Consider the following 23,939-nt stretch of genomic DNA (forward strand, 5'->3'; position numbering starts at 1 on the left):
AATATGATAAAGGGGATCCATTTCTATATCTCTGTTCTGCTCTGTTTGCCCACTTAATTAAGGATTAGTTCATCATAATATACTTAGGGAATTTGGTGATTAGATGGAGTGACACTTTGACATTATGCTAATTTGCATTTTTTATAAATCCTTTTGTATCATACTTTCCAGAATCTATAGTCATAGGTTGTTCGTATCCAGCAAATAAATTGGCTACAAATCATTGGAATTCACATATTGTTCCTTTAGATTGTCGACGGTAACGCATGTCCAGCGGGCACTTGGCGACATAAGGAGCGTTGAGAGATAGGATAATTAGAAAATAATTAGGCCAAAATACCCAGGAACATTATATACATATATTCTTCCCAAAACAAGGCACATTGTACATAATAAGATATCACGTACGTTATACAATAAGAGAGGAGGGAGAGAGCCGAGCACCGGGATGGGATCACTATTAGAAGATGGCACTGGGCGACAGTGGAACGGTGGTAGATGCAGGCATGGCGAATGTTACCCCAATTGTCAGCCACGGTGCGGAGCAGGACCGGAGGAGGAGATGAGGAAGCGAGAAACGTGGGCACGGCGAACATGTGCCTGGCAGAGCCTTCATTTCTCGAGGAGGGGGGTCCGATCATCTAGCCGAAGTCAAAGCGAACGCAACGAGCCTCGTACTAGACGCAGTCACGACATGCGTGGCCCAACTGACCCTGATGCTTTGCCGACAGCCGAATTTATTCCCGCTCGTGGGCATGACCCTTGTCCTCTGACGTGCGCCGCCAGGAGTCATACTCAGGGAAGCAAGGCTTTCCCGGCCTACGTCACCGGCCCTTAATGGAAACAAGTCATGCCCCTGCGGAGTCATGCCCGGTATCTAGTTTCCACGAATTAGATGGTACGTAAGGCACTCATCACGAGGGTATCGCGAATGCATGCCCTCGACAAGATTACGAAATAATCATTTTCTGTTCTTTTTGTTTATTTCACTTCACAACATTGTAAGTTTTTTCCACCATTAAAAGAGATTTTTTACAATTGTACTCATATTCCCATTAATTTGGGTATTCTATCAAAGTCTTTAATTCTACAAGATTTTCCTTACATTTTCTGTAATGTAAAGGCATTGGTTATTGAGCCATTGAAAATATAATTAATTCTCCTATTTGTTACTTCTGATGGAAGCATACGGAATACTTCAATTCTCCAATGACCTTTGCCATTACATCATGCTTACTCTGAGACATAGTATACATAGAAAAATATGAAGAATTAGTTACCTTTGTAACTCATGCTTGAGGTTCATTGATTTAACACATGGCATACATAGCATGACTGCAGAAGAGTATGTTTCAGAGCTTCACCAATCATTCCATGCAATTTTAAAACCTCTTCCCGAAAGCAATATCTAAATTGCCCTAAAAAATAACCTGGTATTGCAGGTAATAATTGACAGTAAGGTGTAGTTATATATAAGGACTACCGAGGGAAAGGGAAATTTTGGTTTAATGGTTTTATTAATACGCATTTCGTAATTGGCCAATACTGGAGTTAGGAATGATGCTATCAACACTTCGGAAGGCTCTACATAGAACTACACACATCTTTGGAGTAAATTTACAATACAAGATTCAGAAATTCCAAGTGATGGCACAACAAACTTAAACAAATCGTATAAACTAAATTTCACTAGGAATGATGCAAATATGCAGATTATATAGGATTAAATTATCATTAGGCTCTTGATTCTGCATTTATTTCATGATGGATGAAAATACTATTGTGATAGCCTGCCCAGAAGCATTTTGGAGGTGGGGCATCATTTGATCCAACGCTTAAATGTCAACCATATGGAAGCTCAAACTGATATATCTCTAGCACTTCAATCATGAAACCAAATGAGTAGAGATAAAAAATGCTTATAATTTGAACAATGAATACCTTTCCCACACACAAGAATTTAGTCTGAAGCTCCAACTATAAAAGGGATCTCACAATGGATTTAATTCGAAAATAAGGATGTTGGTTGCCAAACACCCTTTCCCTTATCTCAAGGGCAGGACACCCAGGCACACAAATCAAACATATCTGTATACACTTCTTTAGGTTCCCCAGTCACTTTTTGATTATATTTCAATACAGGTTCAATTCAAGGATATTTGTGTCTCAAATACAATATAGTAAGAACTAGAATAGCTATGATCGTGGCTGAAGATGCAATTATATTGCATGAATATTGTGTTTAGTCTCCCTCCTCTCTCTTGCCCTCTCGAAGGGTCACAGGGTGCAACGTGCACGTGGAGGTATTAGATTACATGAAGTAAGAATGGTGACGTAATATTCCCTGCTATACGTCCTTGAGACGTCTAGTGGGGTAGTGTATATACCTGTAGATGCTCGAGGTCTGTACAAAAATTATCGCAACTTTTGTGTTTTTTCAAAAATTATTTTTTTATTCATGAATATTTATTTTGTCCCCTTCAAAGTAATCCCCATTAGATATTATACAATTGTACCAACGCTTTTTCCAATACTCTTAAGCACTTTAAAAAATCATTTTTTGTGATCTTGTTCAGCTTCTCCTTCAATACAGTCTTTATCTCGTCTATCGTAGCGTAGCGTCGTCCTTTCATGGGCCTCTTCAGTTCCGGGAGCAAGAAAAAGTCACTGGGGGCCAGATCTGGGGAATACGGTTGCTGTGGAATCATTTGTGTGTTTTTTTTTGGCAAAACATTTGCGCATAAGGAACGATGTGGGAGTAGGGACGTTGTCATGGTGCAAAAGCCAATTTTTGTTCTTCCACTAATCCGGACGTTTTTAGTGGATTGCTTCGCATGCGTAAATTGCGCATAACTTGGAGGCAATATTCCTTATTAACCGTTCTACCCTGTGGCAAGAACTCATGATGCACCACACCCCACAATTGAAGGAAACCGTAAGCAAAACTTTCATGGTGAGGGTGAAAGAAAGAGAAAAAACTTTGCACTTCCACACACTTTTAATATAACACCTATCGTGTTATATTAAAAGTGTGTGGATGTGCATAGTTTTTTCTCTTTCTTTCACCCTCACCATGAAAGAATTCCACAAAGTTAAGCCTGAAACTGTTAGCTTTAGCAAAACTTTCACATTCATCTGAACTTGGCATACTTTTTTCGGTCTTGGCTCGTGCTGTATCTTCCATTGGGATGATTGAGCTTTAGTTTCCACATCATAAGCATAAACCCATGATTCATCACCAGTTGAGACCCTCTTGAGCAAATTTAGGTCATCACGGACAGAGTCATCAGCAATGCTAATGCGTTGCTGTTTTCGGTCGCAATTGAGCAATTTTGGTACAAATTTTGCGGCAACCCATGTCATGCCCAAATCATTGGGAAAAATCAAATGGCACGAGCCAATCAATATGTTTAGGTCCTCAGCAACTTCTCTAATGGTGATTTCACTATTACTGTTTTCATCACTTCATCAATGTTCCTGTCTGTTGTTGACGTGCTCGGGCACCCGGCATGCTCTTCGTTGTTCACATCTTCTCGGCCCTCTGAGAATATTTTGTACCACCGATAAACATTGCTTCGGTCCAAGGTATGCCACAGTCCAACATTTGCCACAGTCAACATTTGTAATGCGTCCGCTCACTTAATTTTGTTTTTCACACAAAATTTGATACAGATTCTTTGATCCATTTTTGGAGCAGGCAAATATCTAAGACAAGCCATAACACGTCCCAGCAAAACAGCTGTCAAAAATTAACGGAACATTCAAAATGGTCAAACTTTTCAGCATAAGAGAGACGTAAGTACCATACATAACGCCACAAAAAAATCAAATATACGTAACCAGCAGAAATTAAAAATTCGCGACACCTTTTGGACAGACCTCATATGCCGACAGAAAATTCAATTTGCTTGTGTATCCATGTTATGTATTTTTAATAACATTAATAATTAGCATTAATCATCTGGAATATTCCATAGTTGGTTTCCATTTATAAAAGGAAGGAAATGTCACAAGCAGTTCATTGTATTTCTCAGTCTCAAGCTTCTTCTTAGCCGAGTGATTTTCTATTTACATAGTAAGCATTAGAACCAATTAATATCATAATTCAGTGACAATTTTAGGGCAGATCTAAGGTCTTTTATAGGTTCCTTCTGTAATGTTGCCTGACAGGGGCATACCTTGCTTAGGGGTCATTCATTAGGCTTTTAGGAGAAATATCAAATGAATCTGGAGAAAGAATATCTCAGAACATTTGAGCCACTTCCAAAGATAATCTTCTTTCACCCATTTAAATTATGATAAAATGTAATGCTATAGTAATGGTGTGAAAACATAAAATTATATTATTAATTAGGGCAAATGATAAATCATAAAAAAATTCCACTAGTTAATAATATTAATAATGTCTAGCATAATAATTTTCATCAATCACACGGCAAATATCCCCTAAAAATGATTACTTTTCCAAATAATCAATGATACAACAGAAAATATATTTGAAATGCATTTAGAAATAATTTTTTGAACTGCTCAAAATTAGATTCACTTCTTAATGCCTGCATATCTGAATGCCTACATAGCCAGTTTACCCTGTGTCTGGCCACCACCAAAGTCTAAAAAATGGTGCAGATTTCTACTGATAACCACAAGCGAAAATTGTTTCACAATAGCGTCGGTGAATGAATAAATCAGACAGAGCACATACTACCTTGAACAAAAAGTTCCCGGAATAACCACCGTGTGGCACTCCCATCGTTCCGATTTGAGTTCTGTTTTTTTTGTTAAATTGGTACATCTGTTGTTGATATTCCCTTTAAATCTTAGTGTCATAACTTGACATTTGCAAAAGTTACGTAGCCAAGAGTACATCTATCTCTGTGTGTGTTGGCGATTTTTTACAATTGCAGAAATGGATTTAAATTTGCAACAACGAACTTGTATTAAATTTTGCGTAAAAAACGGATTTAGTGGCGCACGGACGTTGGAAATGTTGGAAAAGTGTTTCGGCAACGATTCTCTAAAAAAAACGGTCGTTTACCAGTGGCACGAGCGGTTCAGAAGTGGTCGTGAGTCAATCGAAGATGATGAACGCAGTGGCAGACCATCGACATCGAAAGTCGGTGAAAAAATTGATAAAGTAAAAGAAATGTTGGTCAATAACCGCAAATTAACCATCAGAGAAATAGCGGAGGACTTGAACATTGCCTATGGATCCGCCCAAGACATTGTGGTTAATGATTTGGGTTTCCGTCGTGTAGCAGCAAAGTTGGTGCCAAAAGACCTCAATTTCATGCAAAAAAGAGACCGTGTTGACATCGCAAAAGACATGATTTGCGAGGCTGAATCCGATCCCACAATCATCAAAAGGATCATTACTGGAGACGAGACCTGGGTTTATGAGTACGACACGCAATCCAGACATCAGGCAAGTGAATGGCGTTCACCAAATGAGCCGAGACCAAAAAAACCACGTCGTTTTCAGTCAAAAAAGAAGGCAATGCTGACGGTTTGCATGGATTACAACGGTGTAGTGCATCATGAATTTTTGCCACAAGGCCAGACAGTAAACAAAGAGTATTATTTGGGCGTTATGAGACGTTTGCGTGAAGCAATTCGCCGAAAGAGACCAGAAATGTGGGCAGAAAACTCGTGGATTTTGCACCATGATAACGCACCGTCGCACAGTGCTATCATTATTCGTAATTTTTTGACCAAAAATGCAACAAATACCATCCAACAGCCACCGAATTCACCTGATTTGGCTCCCTGTGACTTCTTTCTGTTCAATCGAGTTAAAAAACCATTACGGGGAACGCGTTTTAGCAGCCGAGAGGAAGTAATGGAAAAATCGCAGGAAGCACTGATGGACATACCGAAAACCGACCGTAACTTTTGCAAATGTCAAGTTATGACACTAAGATTTAAAGGGAATATCAACAACAGATGTACCAATTTAACAAAAAAACAGAACTCAAATCGGAATGATGGGAGCGCCACACGGTGGTTATTCCGGGAACTTTTTGATCAAGGTAGTATATTCATTATGAAGCAGTATACATGGGGCACTCAACTGGCAGAAACAAATCTCCAACTGTAAAAGAAACTAAGCATTAATTAACATACCTCATGAGGAACTTCTTGAAGCCTATCCAAAGCTCTGATATGGTCTAGGGAGTCTATTGATGGGGAAAGCCCTCCATGAAGGCAAAATATTTGCGAGTCCACCAAGGCTGTGAGTGGTAAGTAATCAAATAAATCTGTGAAAAACTTCCACACATTTGCATTTCCATACTTTCTCAAGCACTCATCATAAAAACCATAAACTTGAGTAATTTGTCTTGACTCATGATTTCCTCTAAGAATCGTGATTCGTTCCTTGTATCGTACCTAAAGGGGCAGAAAAGGGATTCTCATTAAAGTTACCATCCATAAAAAATGTTAAACTTATGCATATATTCTATACTTGCATTCACATCTATGGCAAAATGACCCAAAAGCACACATTAAGACCTACACAATAAACCCATAGTAATACAAACTGTAATGAGGCCTGGATTTGGCAAAATCTGGACTTTCCAGGGATTTGTCACAATTGGCTCATGAAACATTTCCCCACAGTTTCAGGGTGCCCTTGCTTGCCAACAAATTCTAGTAACTTCACATGATTCATTAGAGCAATCAAGCATGAAAAGATATCATTTCTACATGAAATAATCTTATTTAAATTGAATATATTGCCGATTTTCCCTGAAAATTAAGTCCAGAATAATTTTTGAGTAACTTTAAATAAAATAATGGATATTCACTACTATTATGCAGTTAATTACATCCATTGCCATGCATTAAGATAATTGATCAATCATGATTTTATTTGAATTTATGAGGGCAAACTTCAGAAAAGTGGTACTACTTTTCTTGTTTAATGATGCAATGCACAGGTGATAGCACTGTCCTCCAGCATACTTAAAGGATACCATCTGCAGTTGAAGCATATTTATATGAATTATTAATGCTGCTCAAATATTTAAGAATTTTATAGCCAATATTTTTAAGTAGAAACACAATCTGGTAAATGGAACATGAATTTCACTAGACTTTCGAGAAGGTTTTTATAGATTAATGTAGTCATTCAATTGTTGAAACAATATTTGCCGAGTTTATAATCATTTTTTGTGATGGATCTTTTCCATGGAAATAAATTATTTGGGATTTTTACTTTCATATAAAACACTTTTATATTTTTTTGGAATTCCCAGAATATCCATTGGTATTTCATAATTAGGGGACTTATATAATGTCATACCCTTTTTCTTAATTCATGGCAAGTGGATGTCACAGAGCGAGTATTGAATGAAAGGCAATTCCCTTCTACCATGAGTTTTAGCTTCGACAAAATCCCTAGAGGTTTATCAGCATCATCAGATCTTGGTAATAATGAATGTGGGGCAGTGAAAGGTCACCATCAACACTAGCGATAAACCTAAAATTTGAACAGACAACAGGAGGCCAAAGTGAACCTCACAGCAGTCAGACAGAGACTGAGTTCCCACATAAAATGCATTCATTGCCCCTCTTCTATGATTGGCAGGAAAAATGAAAGCTACACAAGCACTTTGAAGGTCAGCTACTACAGGTGAGCTGAGAAAAGGGTACATGGAATGAAATTATTAGGGAACCAGTCTACTGTGATAACGTCAGTAAACTTGGCATACGGCTAATTCATTTAACACAATCCGGGAATCATTCTCTCCAGACTTTGAGGTTGTCAATTCAGTCCCACAGTAACACCCATTAACTTCTGGCTATGATATCATAGAAATATACACCCTTTCATTACGGAATTTTTGTCCAGAAAACATAGATTCACTTCATAAAGCTTTCATATCTTCTGGGAAAACTCTTCAGTGAACAGGTATATTTCAACTACAGTATTGCTCTGAAATGGCTGTGTTCAGTAATATATGCTTGGAATTCATCCTTACATGGTTATACAACTCCGCCTTCACCTAGAGCACCTACAGAAAAATTTTATCACAAATATTCTCTCTTCCCAAACCACCATGAGAGGTCTCGTCAAAAAGTTTCAAACCTTTTAGAATAGCATGCCTCCAGTTGGTTATTTTTAATCCACTTGGGAGGCTTTCTGCCCACAGAAACTTCCCAAACAGATTCCTTCAACCAATTTGTTGATATCTTATTTCGCTGATTAGTTAGGGCTGTATGTGAAGGGGTGTTCATGGAGACAGAATATCAAATCCGTGGAAATGATGTCTTTAAAGGATCAGTGTTTTTCCCTGAAATTCTGTATGAAAGGCTGCAAATCTTTCATGGAGACTTTTGAGTTTATTACCAACCAAGGCTTCAGAGGAGGATGCTATGAAACATACTGCTTACTCGGTTCAAAAAGGGGCTGCAATCAGTGGAAGATTAGTGTTCCGGAACACCATCAACGTCGACAGATAACCCCCCACATCAAGAAAGTGATTGATCTTGTTCGTGCAAATCGATCTTTGGCTGTCAGGGAGCTTGCAGAAGAGTGTGGCATCTTGATTGGCTCATGATATGAAATCATGACTGAAAAATTTAGGATGCATCGAGTCACTGGCAAATTCGTGCCTCAACTGATGACAACAGACCAGAAGCAACATCAAGTTCAACTCTGTCAGTAGATCAATCTGAAGAGGATGAAAACTTCTTGCCTAGGATTATACCAAGAGATGAGCCATGGGTTTATGGATATGATATTGAAACAAAAGTGCAATCCTTGGTGAAACATTCCCTGGCCCCAAAAAAGCTTGACAGGTGCACTCAAATGTCAAGGTGGTGTTGACTGTTTTTTTCGATGCAAAAGGGATTGTGAATATTTGAATACCTCCCAAAAGGCCTGATAACACCTGAGTACTTCCTGGGAGTTATGAAATGCCTGAGAGAGAGAATCAGGCAAAACAGCCCGAACTTTGAGGAGCAGCAAATGGTTTTTTCACTTCACCTCATTTGCCTCTTAGAACTTGCGAGTTTTTAGCCTAAAACAAATTCAAGGGAGGAGCTAATGAGCACTCCAGAAGAAGCATTCCAGGACTGTTTCAAAAAGTGGAAACACCATTGGGATAAGTGTATACATTGGAGCAGAGACTACTTTGAAGGGGACTGTGATCAACAATTTTTAGTGAAGTATTTTTTGTAATAAATAAAGTTCGGGAACTTTTTGAACAGACCTCGTAAGCAAATGCTACTTGCAGTGAAATTCTATGCATGCCTATTTGGCCCGTGCTTATGCAGTACCTTGTGTTATTTTGGTGTATTTTAACTTCATGTGATGGTTTATGCACATAAGTGGAACCTCACTTAATAAGTACCTCACATAATGAGTAAAAAATATTATAAAAAATTACTCAACGAGCGACACTTCACATAATGAGTGATTAGGAGATGGGAATTCCCAGAATGATTGTGCGCCTGCTGCTTCAGATTGTTTTTAGCACTCATTCTGCTAGCATCTAAGTGTTTCTAGTGATCACATATTTTTCCAAACTCGTGCTCTAACACACTACTTGTGATATGTTATGAGGAGAGTTAAATAATATTTTGCATGCATGACTATATAAATGCTCCCAAAGAAAAAGCTGCAAGAAGATAGCCATAAGAGAAGAAATATGACTGTAGCAATAAGAAGTAAAATCATCAAAAAGCAAGGTTGAGGCTGATCTAGTTTACACATGCTATCGGTGGACTCAACAATATGAGCTAACCCCAAGAATAAGAACAAAATTAAAGAAATAAGATGCTTCAAGAGTGACATGAATATCTACACAACAGTTATGGGTGCTTGACGATGTTGAAAGGTTGCTTCTCATAGGTTAAACAAAAAGCAATTGCAAGGCAATGCTCTAGATGAGAACATCAATTGTGAAAAGACAAAAGCGATTTTCACTGACATTAAGAAGATGCCAGGATCATCAATGCCTGAAGGCAAAGTATGTAAATTGAGTCGTGGGTGGTTCGAGAAATTTAAGAGAAGAACCATCATCTGAAACATTGAGAGACATGGTGAAGCAGTAAGCTCTAACTCTGACACAAAGGCAGCAGAGAACTTCACTGGTGACTTCAAGAAGCTGATGAATTCCTAGAGTTCCCTGCTGCTTACTGTTACAGATTTTTTTATTGTGAAGACATTTTATTTTTTCATGAAAAGATTATTTTGAAGCATTAGCAAAAGCAAATGACAACTTTCTAGAAAAAAGAATTATTTCAATTATTTTTGTTCCCAGCAAATTGAATTCACATTCCAGATTGGTTCATTTTGTGATAAAAGGAAAGATGAAGATAGAAGATAGATAGATATGAAGTTCACAATCCTAAACAATATATGCATAATTTTCTTTGAACAAGTCTTGTAGACAATTTATTCTTTCGGAATGGAATGCATTATTGTATTTTCCAACAATGTATACGGGGAAAAATTGTTTCTCTATACAAGTAAGATTCTAGAATGAATATTGCTCATTAACTGAGGTTCCACTGTATCACCTGTGTACAGCCTCTTGCATTCTTTCATTTTCTGGTAGGGTTATAATTATTCAGCATTTTCTGGAAATTTAAGGCAAACCTAAAAGCAAATAAAATAACCCTAGCCTTTTCTCGATCCTTTAGAATGCTCATCAATATCGAACTTCCAACAGAAACATCCAAATCTCACATCAAGAAATTTCATTAAGTATAATAATTAAAGTTAGTCACTTTTTTAACTACCCCCCATCCTTCATGGTTTTATCAAAAGTTCCTTAGTTACTCACTAGAAGACATTATAATTAAGTAACAATTCATATTGAGAGTCACGATATGGCAGAGAAAAAACAACACATCTATTTAATATAAATGAATGGGTGGCATCTGCAAATGCTACCCATCATGACATATGGTTCACTTTTGCCACATCCTCTCTCCCTCCCAGCAAGTTTTTGCCTACCTCGGTAAGATAACCGAATCGATTCGTAGATCTTCTCTTGTTGCATCAGAAATGTCTTTTATTATATATTTAAGAATTTAGAGAATTATTGTGTGCTATATGCATTGTTCATACTAGCTGAAAATTCCTCTTCAAGAGAATTGCACTTCTCATGATGTTCATATGCATTTTTTGAAGTTCTTCTACTAAAAATATCGGTCTTTCAACTTCATAATACCAATGAGAATAATCCTGGTCAAAAACCTTGCTTCTTCCCAAAAATGATGATGGGAGAATGAGAAGAAAAACTGATTTGAAATAAGATTTAAGTAAATCTATTTGAATGTGTATTGATTCAATTATTTACTGTTTAATACTAAAGTATTAGTACTTTAATACTAAAGTATAGTAAATATTATTACGAACAAATGGAAATTGTGGATGAATGAAGCCATTTTATCAGTTTCTATTATGTTGATTCACCTAAAAAAAATTCATTTGATGTTATATACATTACAATTAAGAAATTATCCAAATTTGTTCCAGAAAATCAGCATCTAACAATTTGTCCATTCAGCAGTCACCTATTCCTCCTGCTTTTATGGTTCTAACTTTCTCAAAATGAAATAGCAATTGGCCTTTAATTTATTTTACCGCTGACAATGCGTACTAATATTAAGCCATGAAAATGGCAGATGTAATTACCATACCTAGTCATTATCAATTTTCTGTTTTTGCAGTTTGAACTAATTTTTATAAAATGAAATCTTGAAGTCTATACATAATAATTAAAGGAAAGAATTGAGCAATTTTCTTATGCCATCAATTGCCATTGTAATAAGCACTAACTAACTAATGAATTAAGACATTAGCAAATTCATGTTTTTCTATTATTAAAAATATGATACATTATTAACATAGCATGCAACCAATAACAGTTCAATATACCAGGGGCAGTCAAATGAGAATGGACCACCCAACATAACACAGTTGGCATGAAAAGTTGCAACACTGTTGTTACATATCAATACTGCCATTGCTGTGGTAGGAGAACTGCATAGTGACAACTCAAAGGTACACACAGTTGTTAGGTTATATCCATGTTGATGTGCGAACTGGTTGTTGCAGCAGGTGTTTGGTTTTCATTGTACTGCTCCTCATAATATCAATAACTCTTGAGTTACAAACTAAAATTTGCCATTTCAAAATCAAATGCTGGATAATAATCTTTACTGCATTATGCATAAAATTAAAATATGTTTCTTGTGATATTTAAGATACTCAACATAAATAATATCACACTACAAAAACATTAAAAATACCAAATGACATTAAAAATAACAACTTGAATAGGTAAAAGATTTGGTGTTTTCCCGGCTTATCAGCTGCGTGAATTCCTCTCGGGTCCTCCACCGGGTTATATCGTCCATATTGGCCGACATTTTGATGTTCGACTCGGTCATCGTCTTCAGGGCTTCTGAATGCTGTTTGCCTCTTTTTTCCCATATGTATATGGATATCCCCCCAATCAGGTGTCATTTGATTGGTCCGTATCAGGGCACCTTCCCATTGGCCGCCCGTCGTCCCTGGTTTCACCCATTACTCTAAGGATCGGTTTCCACGTGTTACTCAGGTAAAAATCAGAGACATCTCAGACTGGGGCAACTGGAGAAATCAGCAGTGGCGGAACATTGCTTTACTAAGGACCATAAGATAAGGTGGGAGGGGACCAAAATTTTATGCCGATCCAACGGACACTGGGACCGGCTCACTAAGGAGGCCATCGAGATCCGCCTCCAAAAACATAATTTTAATAGGGACTCGGGATTTTACCTGAGCAACACGTGGAAACCGATCCTTAGAGTAATGGGTGAAACCAGGGACGACGGGCGGCCAATGGGAAGGTGCCCTGATACGGACCAATCAAATGACACCTGATTGGGGGGATATCCATATACATATGGGAAAAAAGAGGCAAACAGCATTCAGAAGCCCTGAAGACGATGACTGAGTCAGACATCGAAACGTCGGCCAATATGGACAATATAACCCAGTGGAGGACCCGAGAGGAATTTACGCAACTTGAATAGGATTTGTAGCCAAGGGCCATTCATTGCTGAATGAAATAAATCTTCCCAAGTTTCAATGATCAGTCCGTTTTGGAGACATGGGTAACTCTACAAAAAATCTACCACACCGAATTTCACTAAGTATTCGTATTTTAAAAAATGAACCCAACAAACTTACCTTGAGAGCCACTAAAAGGGTGACTGTTTCAACAGAGTAATATCCTCTGTCAACATAATCCCCCATAAAAAGGTAATTTGTGTCCGGTGATCTACCACCTATGCGAAACAATTCCATCAAATCATGGAACTGCCCATGTACATCTCCACAGACAGTAACCGGGCATTTTACTTCTTGAACATTTGATTCCCTTGCAAGGATTTCTTTGGCCTGGAAAATACGAATTAAAAATTTACAAAAAAACTTACTGCAAAGACTTCGATGCAAATTGCATGTCAAAATCAACTAAAAATATCAGATTCTAATTCTCACACAACTTCTCACTGCACAATCATAGATACCATTTAACAAAGCAAACAGTACTGGCAAATATCCTGAGCTATGTGAGGAAGGCGAGGTGAGGGGGAGGAACCAACGAAGGGATAATGGCATGAACCAATCAGTGAGGAAGAGAAGAAAGAACAGTGTCCTGGACTGAGAAATGTATTTTGTAGACTCACACCCACTTTCACCTTTCAACGGAGGCAGCATCCTCTCCAAGGTTTCTACCCTCTCCCATTAACCAAGAAGGTGCACCATTCTCAGGTGCCAATTATTAACAGAAATGCCCCATTCTGCCATTGCAGAAGGATATTTATGTTGATTAATCCATATTCCATTCTGCTAATGTATGAACTCATTAGTTGTTGACGGGTGGGCTCATTCTTTGTTAGCGATTGAATTTGCAGACACCGTGGTCGTAGATGTGATTGCGATAGACATTTTTGTATTTATTGAATCTCAATATACTGCTTAACAACTTCACATTGAATAATTAGCTGAAACCTAATCAGAATTTAGAAAACAAGAAATTTTCATGGACAGTCAGCAGGTAAAAAGAGAGGTTTATGTGTAGCATGATTCAATCTACAAGGTAGGTTAAGAAAAAGGATGACATTGATAAATAATTTGAAAAAAGAGAGATCTAAAACATCAACAAGTTATTTCTAAACATTCCTAAATAAGCTTTATTTCTAGAAAACAAAAACAGTGAATTATATTACAAAAATTTTAATCCCTGCTACATACATATTTTTTAAGGTGACAGCACATATTCCAAACAATATTCCTTCCTGCAAAAATGATGACTTAAAACAACAGTTTGAGAATGGTTTGTAAATATGAGATCACGAAATATTCCCTTATCTGGTCCAACAGTTCAACAAAGGGCCACAAGTTTGCAGATTCTTTTGGTAATCTAAATTTTAAGGTCTCAAATGGATGGCTGGGTAGGTTTATAGCTAGGCTGCTGAGACCAGCATCTCTAGATAGTCAAACAATGGTGGTATGACACTTGTAAAGTGGAAAGGAATTGATCAAAAGAGAACTGGACATTACCAAACCTGAGAAGTACAGTGGGGTCAAAACAAGACTTTTTCTAGTTATGTTATCCAGAGCATTCATACACAATCACATGTGGTAAATTAATGCTACTGCTACAGATTTGTAAGATAAAAAATGCCAATATCCCCTTCCAGTATTATTACAGGACCTTATAGAACTACAGAAGATGATGGGAAGTATTGCAGGCTATTAACATTTCACAACTCTCGAAGATGAACTGTTAGCTACAGAAACAGAGATGGTGACCAGGGCATAATACAGGCAGGGCAACAAGTTTTATAAGTATCAATGGAATCCACTTAATTGCAAATTAATTATTTCTTTTATCACATTAATGAAGTTCTCTCAGTATAAATGATTTAACGCAATGGTAACAAAAAAAATAGTTCATCAGATCCATAAACTATTACTCATTCTTACCTCTGAAACATATTTTCAATTAAAACATATCATAAACACTTGTATCATAAACCTGAATATTTGAAATTTTTATTGAAAACCACAACTGTTCATTTTTGGTTATTTTTTTTTTCAGGAAACATCCTTCAACCTTCTTCAGTCACACAATGCTATTCAACACGTGTCATCTAACTACACCACCATATTGTTATAAATGTCATTCTTGTCAATTCATTATTTTCTGAGCAATATTGATTTAAAAAATGGGTTGAGAAATGAAATTTTCAAAATTTCGGAAGAGAGTGCCATTGGCCACCTCTATTCCATCAAGAGTTAAGAGGAACAACCGCACATTTTGCCTAATGTATCTACACCAACCTTTACTGCTATGGAACATGATTATGTCACGTTTCTCTGTCTCATGATCTGTTGTTTAGCAGTTATGCATAGAGAAAACCAAACAAACATCACTACTATAGTCATTGATGTTGTTCCCTGATGCCTTCCTCAATGGTGTATTTAATATTACACCATCACTCATTTTGTGACGATTCACCTTCAGTATGCTGAGGAGGGCTACATGGTGGCTGAAATATGCATATTCGTATTCACCTTCCTCATTCCTTTCCTTTGCCCCTTCCTTTGACTTGCGGCATTAGCTGACTAACCTCATTTGCACTTAGTTTTCATATGTAAACTGTTTACGGTTATTGGAGTTTTGTCATTTATTCAATAACTATAGCTTGTTTATTCACAAGCCAGATTTCACGAATTTTCCACTCCCCTTTCAATTCTCCAGTTGTTCACACGCCTCTTTAACGACATGACTAACATGAGAATTCAGAATCTATATCCACCACTGACACATGAGCAACCTGAGACATGTACAGGTTGTGGATAGTTCACCTTTCACTTCAATATACTCCTATTTTCTACAACAAATTCATTTATTCGACCAAATTCTCTTTGTCATATGCCTTCTCGAAATCTAAACAACAGAAAAATAAATCTTGATGGTATCATTCTATGTTCCAAAGTATTAGTGACCTCATTAATGCTATCACATCACGTGTACATCTCCCCTTCATAAACCCAAACTGATTATCACCCAAGTAACCATTTGCCTTCCTCTCCATCCTCTTATTGATGATCCACAACACTAATTTAGGTTCATGCAAGATCAAAATTGTTTTTAAGTCATCACATGGAGCTGCCTTTCCATACAATTTTCCTACGGCATTTTTCTAAACCTTTCAGTGGTACCGCAAGAATTTTCCATATTTTATCAACCCATCAAGTATGTCTGGGCTAAAATTTACCTCATCTACGTCAATTTCTTTTTAAGAATAAGCTCAGTGGCCTGATGTCTTTAGCACATAGCCCCTCTACATGCACTTAATCTCTCGTGAAACTTACTTGGTTCAACTAATCCTGATTAACATTTTATTGCTAACGCATTGTCCCTTCTTACCTCCTGTCAGTGCTTCTACCTATCTGTAGAGTGCACCAAATTGACCCTTCTTCGTAAACTTATCACATTTTCGCACTGATCTAATACCGTGCTTCCTTTCGCTGAATTAGTTTCCCGCCCCAGCTCACGATACCAATCTTAATACTTTCTTCCAACGAATTCTGTGTTTTCATCTCTAGGTCAACTACTGGGAGAGCCATGAAAGTTTGCAGGAGATGTGCTACATTCCGGATAAAGAATATAAATCAAACAAGACTCAATTCCAGTTATCTAAAGTTGTATCACTAGCAGCCGTCAAAGGCAAACGATAAAGCATAAAATCTCCACTTCTTTTAATGAGGTCAACAACATCTTTGCAAATTACAAATAGATTTTTAATGGTAACTTAAGGCTTGCAGCATAACTCAAAGGTATTCTGGGAGCCGTCTATATAACATCATAGTTATCCTCCCATGGTATGTGAATGACCACAATCCATTCCATTTAGCGAATACATTAGGTTAATTACTTGTTGCCTCGTTCGGCATTTCTTCGATTGTTTACCTCACATGAATTTAAAGCAAATAAAGTTTTTTGTATTCAAACAAGTTGCATTTGAAAATGGCTACCACCCGTGGACTACCAACGTTTAAAGACAAAAATAGAAATTAACAATTCACCTTACAACAGTTAATTTCAGAATACTGGTAATTATAACTTACAAAAGGGAACACCTGCTATCCCCTACAACCATCGCCAATAACCGAAAAACTTTTAAAGACACCGGAAACGATGAACTTGTTATTCTTCGTAACATCTAAAACTACTCCGAATTTACTCTTACATGATGGCACGAATATATTAGTTACTATCACCACTTGGCATAAAATAGTATAAAAAGGTAAATTCATGCTTCCTATAATCAAAACAATGAAGATAGGTTACCTTGTCACATAATGTCTTGACTTGAATTTCAGATAGTTGCTTGCACTCATTCAACTGCTCAATCCATTGGTCTAACTCCTTCAACGATGACTTATCCTCCATTCTTCCAGGCGAGTGAAATGACGGATCCCTATAGGTTTGGTTTCCTATTTTACAAACTTTTCGTTAGGAGATCATGAACAGCTCCACAATATGGCAGAATGGATGGAGTTACTGACGTCACCCTTACAGCACCCTCTGTTGCTAAATTCCAACCCCCAGACACTGGATTATATACTAGGATTTTTCTAAATTGGAAGTGACGTCATACCGGATTATCTCGCTGAGTTGCCAGCTTTTCTGGATCTCTCTCTTATGGAAAACAAATGACTGTAGGGTTGCGAAACTTCAATGTGCATTTCGAAGAGGTGCAATTTTTTCTAATAATTGTGTTTGTGTCGCCGCTATGTTCACAAAATTTCTTGTATCAAATAAAGGCATTTTTATCATTTCACTATCGTAAAGTTTGTATTCGTGTATTATAAAGGCTTAAAATTGAGTCATTACTTAGTTAAACTGATCACTTCACAACGTACAATTGTGGGTTTCTTTTTCTGTTAGCAGGTTTATAAATTGTATAACATTGATTGATTTCAATCTAAATCAGTTACGTTTTCAAATTTAAGGGTAGTTATTTTTTATGTGAAATAATGGGTTCTTGTTTTCTCCGCTCAGGACTTAACCTCGTCATATGGCAGGTGACTTAGTTTCTTCAAATTTATTGTGTGGATTCGATGTGTAATTTTATTCCATTTCTGAAATAAATCTACTACAGCACATTCTAGTGAAATAATATCACATTGGTGAATTTTCATCCGCGACGTTCAGACAAAGAAGTTTTGGAAGTGTACCTATATTTATTATTCTGATCTTGTCAAGGGTACGGTTAGGACATTCACGAAAGTCTTATGAAGTAAATAAAACGTGTAGCTTACTTTCTGGCTATATTATAATAAAATATGGTCAATATTACCAGGAGATTTCAAAGTTTTTGAAATTGGGAATACTGTCACATTTGGAGACCTTTGTGAAGAGTGACATTAAAAGATAGACTTTCTTTACTGTCGAGTACTGACAAATTGATCGCATTTTGGCTCTTATTATTTCGATGGTAAAATATCGCTACTCCGACGGAATCGGTAGATGCAGCTCCGTTCGCCAAGTCGGTAGGTGTAATCCTACGTCATTTTATTGCCCCCTTTTAAATTAATAAGTTCATGAAATGTAATCATAGAGATTATAGTGCATAGCTTCCCAACAACAAACTTGTAAATTGATAGGTTTGACTTAACATGGGATTCAAATGTTTCATAGCATATATCATCAATTGAAAGAAATGCAGGGGGTGTAAAGGAAAATCGTTTCTACGTGGTGGACTTGGAAACACTAATGATTAAGCAACAGTTTCAGCCCGATAATCGTAGTTATCTCCTGGGTCAATCATTTGTATCATTTTAAATTTACTGAACGAAGACTAACATATGGCATTTCTCTTAATGCTTCATAAAATCTTATTATCCTGGTTATGGTAAATAAAGTAATGATAAACTGTTACTGAAAGAGTGCAATTTTTCTACCACAAACTGTTGGTATACCCTGTAGACCCGAAATATATTACAGATCTAGGTACCATATTAAAATTATTACCAATTACTGGCCAAGGTGATAATCAGGACAAATAAGAGTAGGAGCTTCAGAATGTATTTAAATAATCAAGTAGTGGGTACGATATGTGTTAATATTTTTAATATCCGAGGAGAGAGATTAATGTTAGTGATTTAATAAGGAGAGAGACTTTCATTAGACGAGGTTCTTATCCCATACATAAAAGCCTCTTTTGAGGAGAAAGATGTCCACTACAATTTGGAAGGGTTAGAAAAGTCACATTATCCCTGGAAAAAGTTGACAGACTTACAAGGAAACTAAGTTCACATAAAAATTAATTTGAAGAAAAAATATTGTGTGTACTTAATAAAATACAAATTTTTCAAATTATTGTAGTAAGAGTATCATTTAGGACTTCATTTGAAGAAGGAAAGAGCAAAGACCATCTCCTCCTGGGATTACCTCTTTCCATTGACCTTTCTATCCCCTTTCCTCACGATCAATTTAACAGCTGTAACTGCAGAATAGGTCAACCTTTAATCTAGGCCATGGAGAAATCTGCTGCCAATGAGTTCGCTTATTGAACTAGTATCTGACTTAATACAGTCCAAAATTTTAGCCAACCTCTTCCACTATTTCCTCAAAGTACACGGGTCATTCAATTACTCCTTGAAAATCAAAGATAACTCCTTTATAACTCAATAAGTCCTTGGAAAGACAATGGAACAGATGAAACTGGGTTTCTAGAGGGATCCGCCTTCAAAGAAGGTGAAGACAGTGAAATTAGCTAACAAGGTGATGGCCAAAGTTTTTGGGATGCATATGGAATCATCTACATCGATTACTTGTAAAAAGGACCAACAATTAATGGAGGGTACTTACTATGCGTCATAATTGTACCAGATTAGTGAAGAAATCAAGAAAAACGTCCTCATTTTGTAAAGACAACATTCTCTCCCATCAAGATAATTCAAAGATGCACACTTCCACAGTTTTGATGGTAAAAATTATTGAATTCAACCTTGTATTATTACAACATTTACTGTATTCACCATTATTGGCTCCAGGGACTTTTTTTATTTCCGAGCTCGAAGAAATTGCTCTGAAATGATTCTTACTGAATGAGGAGGTCGCCATCAAAACAGATGCCTATTTTGAGGACCTTCCCAAATCCTACTTTTTGTATGGCATAAAAAGTTGGAGAAATGCTCGGAAAAGTGCATCAAGCTAAAAGGATACTATGTCGACAAATAAAAAAATTACCCATAATAATTGGTTTTTCTATTTTTTCCATGAGACTTCCATTTCCACTTTCCATTGAATCTTCCACATAAAGGGGTAAAAAAGGCTTGCTCTAGGATTAATGGTAAATGAATAAAAATCATAATTTCATTCAGTATGAGGATTTCAATCGCAGCCATCTTGATTTGTTAATTTGTTCAAACAGTTTGTTCCTTACATATACAACATTTATCACAATTCAATTCAGAAGGCTTCACTTTTAATGTCACTGTCCATGATTTTAGGTGGTTCTTATAACTACTGTGGCCATAGTCATCAGGACTCAATAATTCATTGCTTCAAAACTTAGTGTTCTCTAATAATATTCCTTTAAATTGAATCCAATAAGGCTTTTAGTAACTTAAAAATACTGTACTTAAATGATTATTTGAATGACTTCTTTACAAATGATTCATTTACAATAATGCAGTTAGGTATCTATAACTATTTATGATCTGTATTCTCCCGAAGGTTGTTGCAACACAAATACACTATTATCTTACTTATTGGCATTCTCATGCATATGAATGATTGACATACCACTATGCTACAAACTCTTGTGGCTGAAATTTATGTAGTTGTAATTTTGATGCCTAAAAAGACAGGCACAGAAAGCCATGTGGTTGAAGTATCATATGGAAGACATGTAAAAAGCTCAGGCCTTCTCAGCTACGAAAGTGGAGGCATAAAGATCCATCCAATGCCAGAAAGGAGACACCACTCATCCTTTCGACTCCCCATCCCACTAGAAGCATTTATTTGAGATGTCTCACCGCAAAGCCCATAAGGTCAGAAGGCCTAGCATGTGGTATATGGCATAACTTTTTGAGGCAACCTGCTTCAGACTAGGCCTCTAGAGCTTCCACCCCATAAACCTTTTTTTAGCGATACACAAGTCCACAGCAAGCCAACACTCACCATTGATGGCTCGGATGCCACAGAAGACTGGGGGGAGAGGCTAGACTTTTTCTCAGGGGCCCATTTACAGAAAACCTGGGCCAATGCAGAGAGTTCCCTATTAGACCTCTTCCACATGTGCTCGAAACACCACAGCTGAGAGTATGAGAATGAGCAGAGGATGCTCAGCAAAGGGGTCTCCATGGATAGGCCACCGGCTGAGTGAGTCATACAATTAGACCAGTGGCCCATTTCTCAAAGCTAGGAGTCAATTTATCTGTCCTTGGAGGGCAATTATAAGTGTAATATAAAGCATTCTAAACCTTCCCTAAAGAAATGTACTCTCTTAAGTGTTGGAAGATATTTATTCCCATCAGAAGATTCTACATGAGTTAGTGGTGAGGACTTGTAAATTGATTTGTAATGAATTGAGAAATGGACCACAAGAGATTTCACACACACACAGCAGATCCACATGACAACTTGGATGCTCCACTAGTTGTTCAAGGGAATTGAACATGGGAATATTTCCTTGCTCTTTTAGCTGTCTCTCAGAGCAAGCAGTGATACCACGGAGGTATTCTCCCACCCCCTGACCAATGGGGTGCATTCTGTTAAACCTTCCCCATTAATTCGTCATTTCCCAGACAATCAAAGTCCTCCATTTCTTCATGGCATATTTCCAGTTTCCTTGGTTGTACTTAAGTGAAAAATAATTAGATGATGAAAGGATTTGTGATGTTCCATGTCATGCCTTTTAACAATTGAGGCTACTAAAACTTTGGGCTCCTTGGGCATATTCATTGCCATCCAAAGACCACCAATTGGAAGAGTCCTAGACCAGTGACTATGGAGAAAATACAAATATTTCATACATGGGTTATTCATTAATTATTTATCCACTAAACATTTACATTATTTTTACAAATGTAAGTCCACAATTAACAGAATAACATGGCAGCTTTAGATTTTCTAAAAATCTGGAAGTTACACAAGCATACATACTTACTTTTTTGACTTAATACACCCAGAAGGTATTTAACAACTTTTACACCAATAATAACAGATATTATCTATCAAGCTCTACCTAAAATGGGAAGAAACTTTAAATTTAATGAGCACAAAGTACAAATAATCATCTGGCTCAACCCCAACAGTTTGTATATTTTACGATCAATTTTGAAATGGTAAAAAAATATTTACAGGCTCCCTGTCATTCACTGGAGCTATTGAAATTCCTTCTTAACAAGTCATTAAACCAGAGAGTCATTATTTACAGGCAAATGTTACCATAAAATGGGTTGGCACTTTTAAACCATGAATAAACAGGTACATTGCCCTGCTGACTCAATAAAACCTAAAGGAGTCGTAGGTTCCAAGAAAGCAGATGGAGGGATTTGGGTTGCAGTAAATAAAAATACATAAGAAATGCACATTTGGAATAATATGATCCTACATTAATACCTCCAACCCGTTTGATTCAATTGTTATACAACCTCATTTGAGTGATGCATTATGAGCAATTCTAGCTTTTGTGTGTCATATGATGCCAGAGGGATATTTGGAGCACCCCCATAATCCCCCATTACTCTTAAAACAAGTCATCCTTCAAAAAATTACTGGATAAATACAACACTTTCCATGTTTTATGAGGGCATTGAATTTTGCAAGAATTGCAGAAATGCTTCATAGTGTAAAATATATATTTGGAACAACCCTTGGAAGTATTTTAAATGGAAAAGCTCTAATTCCATTGGCTTCCCATTTTGAGAGAGCACAAATTACGTCCACTAAAACAAAACATATTCGGAGTATTAATTGATGATTTGCAGAAACCACCAACCCAGGAGGAATTTCTACTGAATTTCAATTGCCAATAACTTTCGACAGGAGATCACAGTTGGCCCCTACTCACTCCATCTTATTACATATATACACCAGCCTCCCAAAAAAAATCATTATACTCTTCAAGCTTCAAAATTAAAACCAAGTTATAGCAAAAATACTTTTGATTTCCAAAATGAAACCTTTTTAAAACAAAAAGAATAAATTCAAGAAACTATCACGCAATCTCAATACCATGGCAGTTTTTGATTTGCACTGCTTTGATTCTATCACTCTTTAATTTTAAGCACCCTGTCAACACTAACTGTATAAAATAACAAGTGTGGTTTCATTAGACCAATTGAAAGGCCACCACATGCACATCAAATGTTGGAACTTGAACATACACCTTAATGTCCTGTGATGATGTATAACATCACAAATTGATACCTCCCTAAAGAATTCAAAACTTTCAAAATGTCAATCTGCCAACTCTAAAAGATTCTACTAAGGGCTGAGCATTCATTTTCCAGTCAGCACTTAGTCACCACACACCCCATTACACATTCACACTACAGAACTCTTACCAGAGAATTCTTAAAACCTTTGCCTCTCCACTAAGGGCAGTAGATCACACCTCTGAGGGTCCTCAGGCTTTAACAAGAGACAGAACAACACATAAAACATGTCTTCAGCAATCTTCTAAGGACCAAAGGGTATCTGTCCTCCCAAAGTTTCTGACGATTTAGAAAAAATGTCATTGCACAGCAGACGACAGATGAGGAGAACAACAGACCCAAATACAGGAACACCTTGCACACATACACATGCATTTGATCATTGCACAATAAACCTGACCTCAGGAAGTGGGGCCAAGATGGCGGAGGATCCACACACCTGAGAACATGCCCAACCATGGGAGCA

The 23,939-nt window shown here is 37.0% G+C and overlaps 1 protein-coding gene across 1 annotated transcript in view; it reads right to left on the bottom strand.

Moving 5' to 3' along the window:
• The window catches only part of LOC139687767 (serine/threonine-protein phosphatase PP2A), a 29,704-nt gene extending 12,092 nt beyond the window's left edge, over positions 1 to 17,612 (bottom strand). Inside the window, exons 1-3 of the mRNA XM_071585052.1 lie at positions 17,370 to 17,612; positions 13,193 to 13,402; positions 6,124 to 6,387 (exon numbers count right to left, since the gene is read on the bottom strand). Of these exons, the coding sequence (XP_071441153.1) occupies positions 6,124 to 6,387; positions 13,193 to 13,402; positions 17,370 to 17,471 (576 nt within the window). The 5' untranslated portion in view covers positions 17,472 to 17,612. The remainder of the gene's footprint in view (positions 1 to 6,123; positions 6,388 to 13,192; positions 13,403 to 17,369) is intronic.
• Positions 17,613 to 23,939: the final 6,327 nt, after the last annotated feature.

This window comes from Hetaerina americana, unplaced genomic scaffold (assembly GCF_022747635.1).
Source record: "Hetaerina americana unplaced genomic scaffold, ioHetAmer1.1.p SCAF_2, whole genome shotgun sequence".
Lineage (NCBI taxonomy): Eukaryota > Metazoa > Arthropoda > Insecta > Odonata > Calopterygidae > Hetaerina > Hetaerina americana.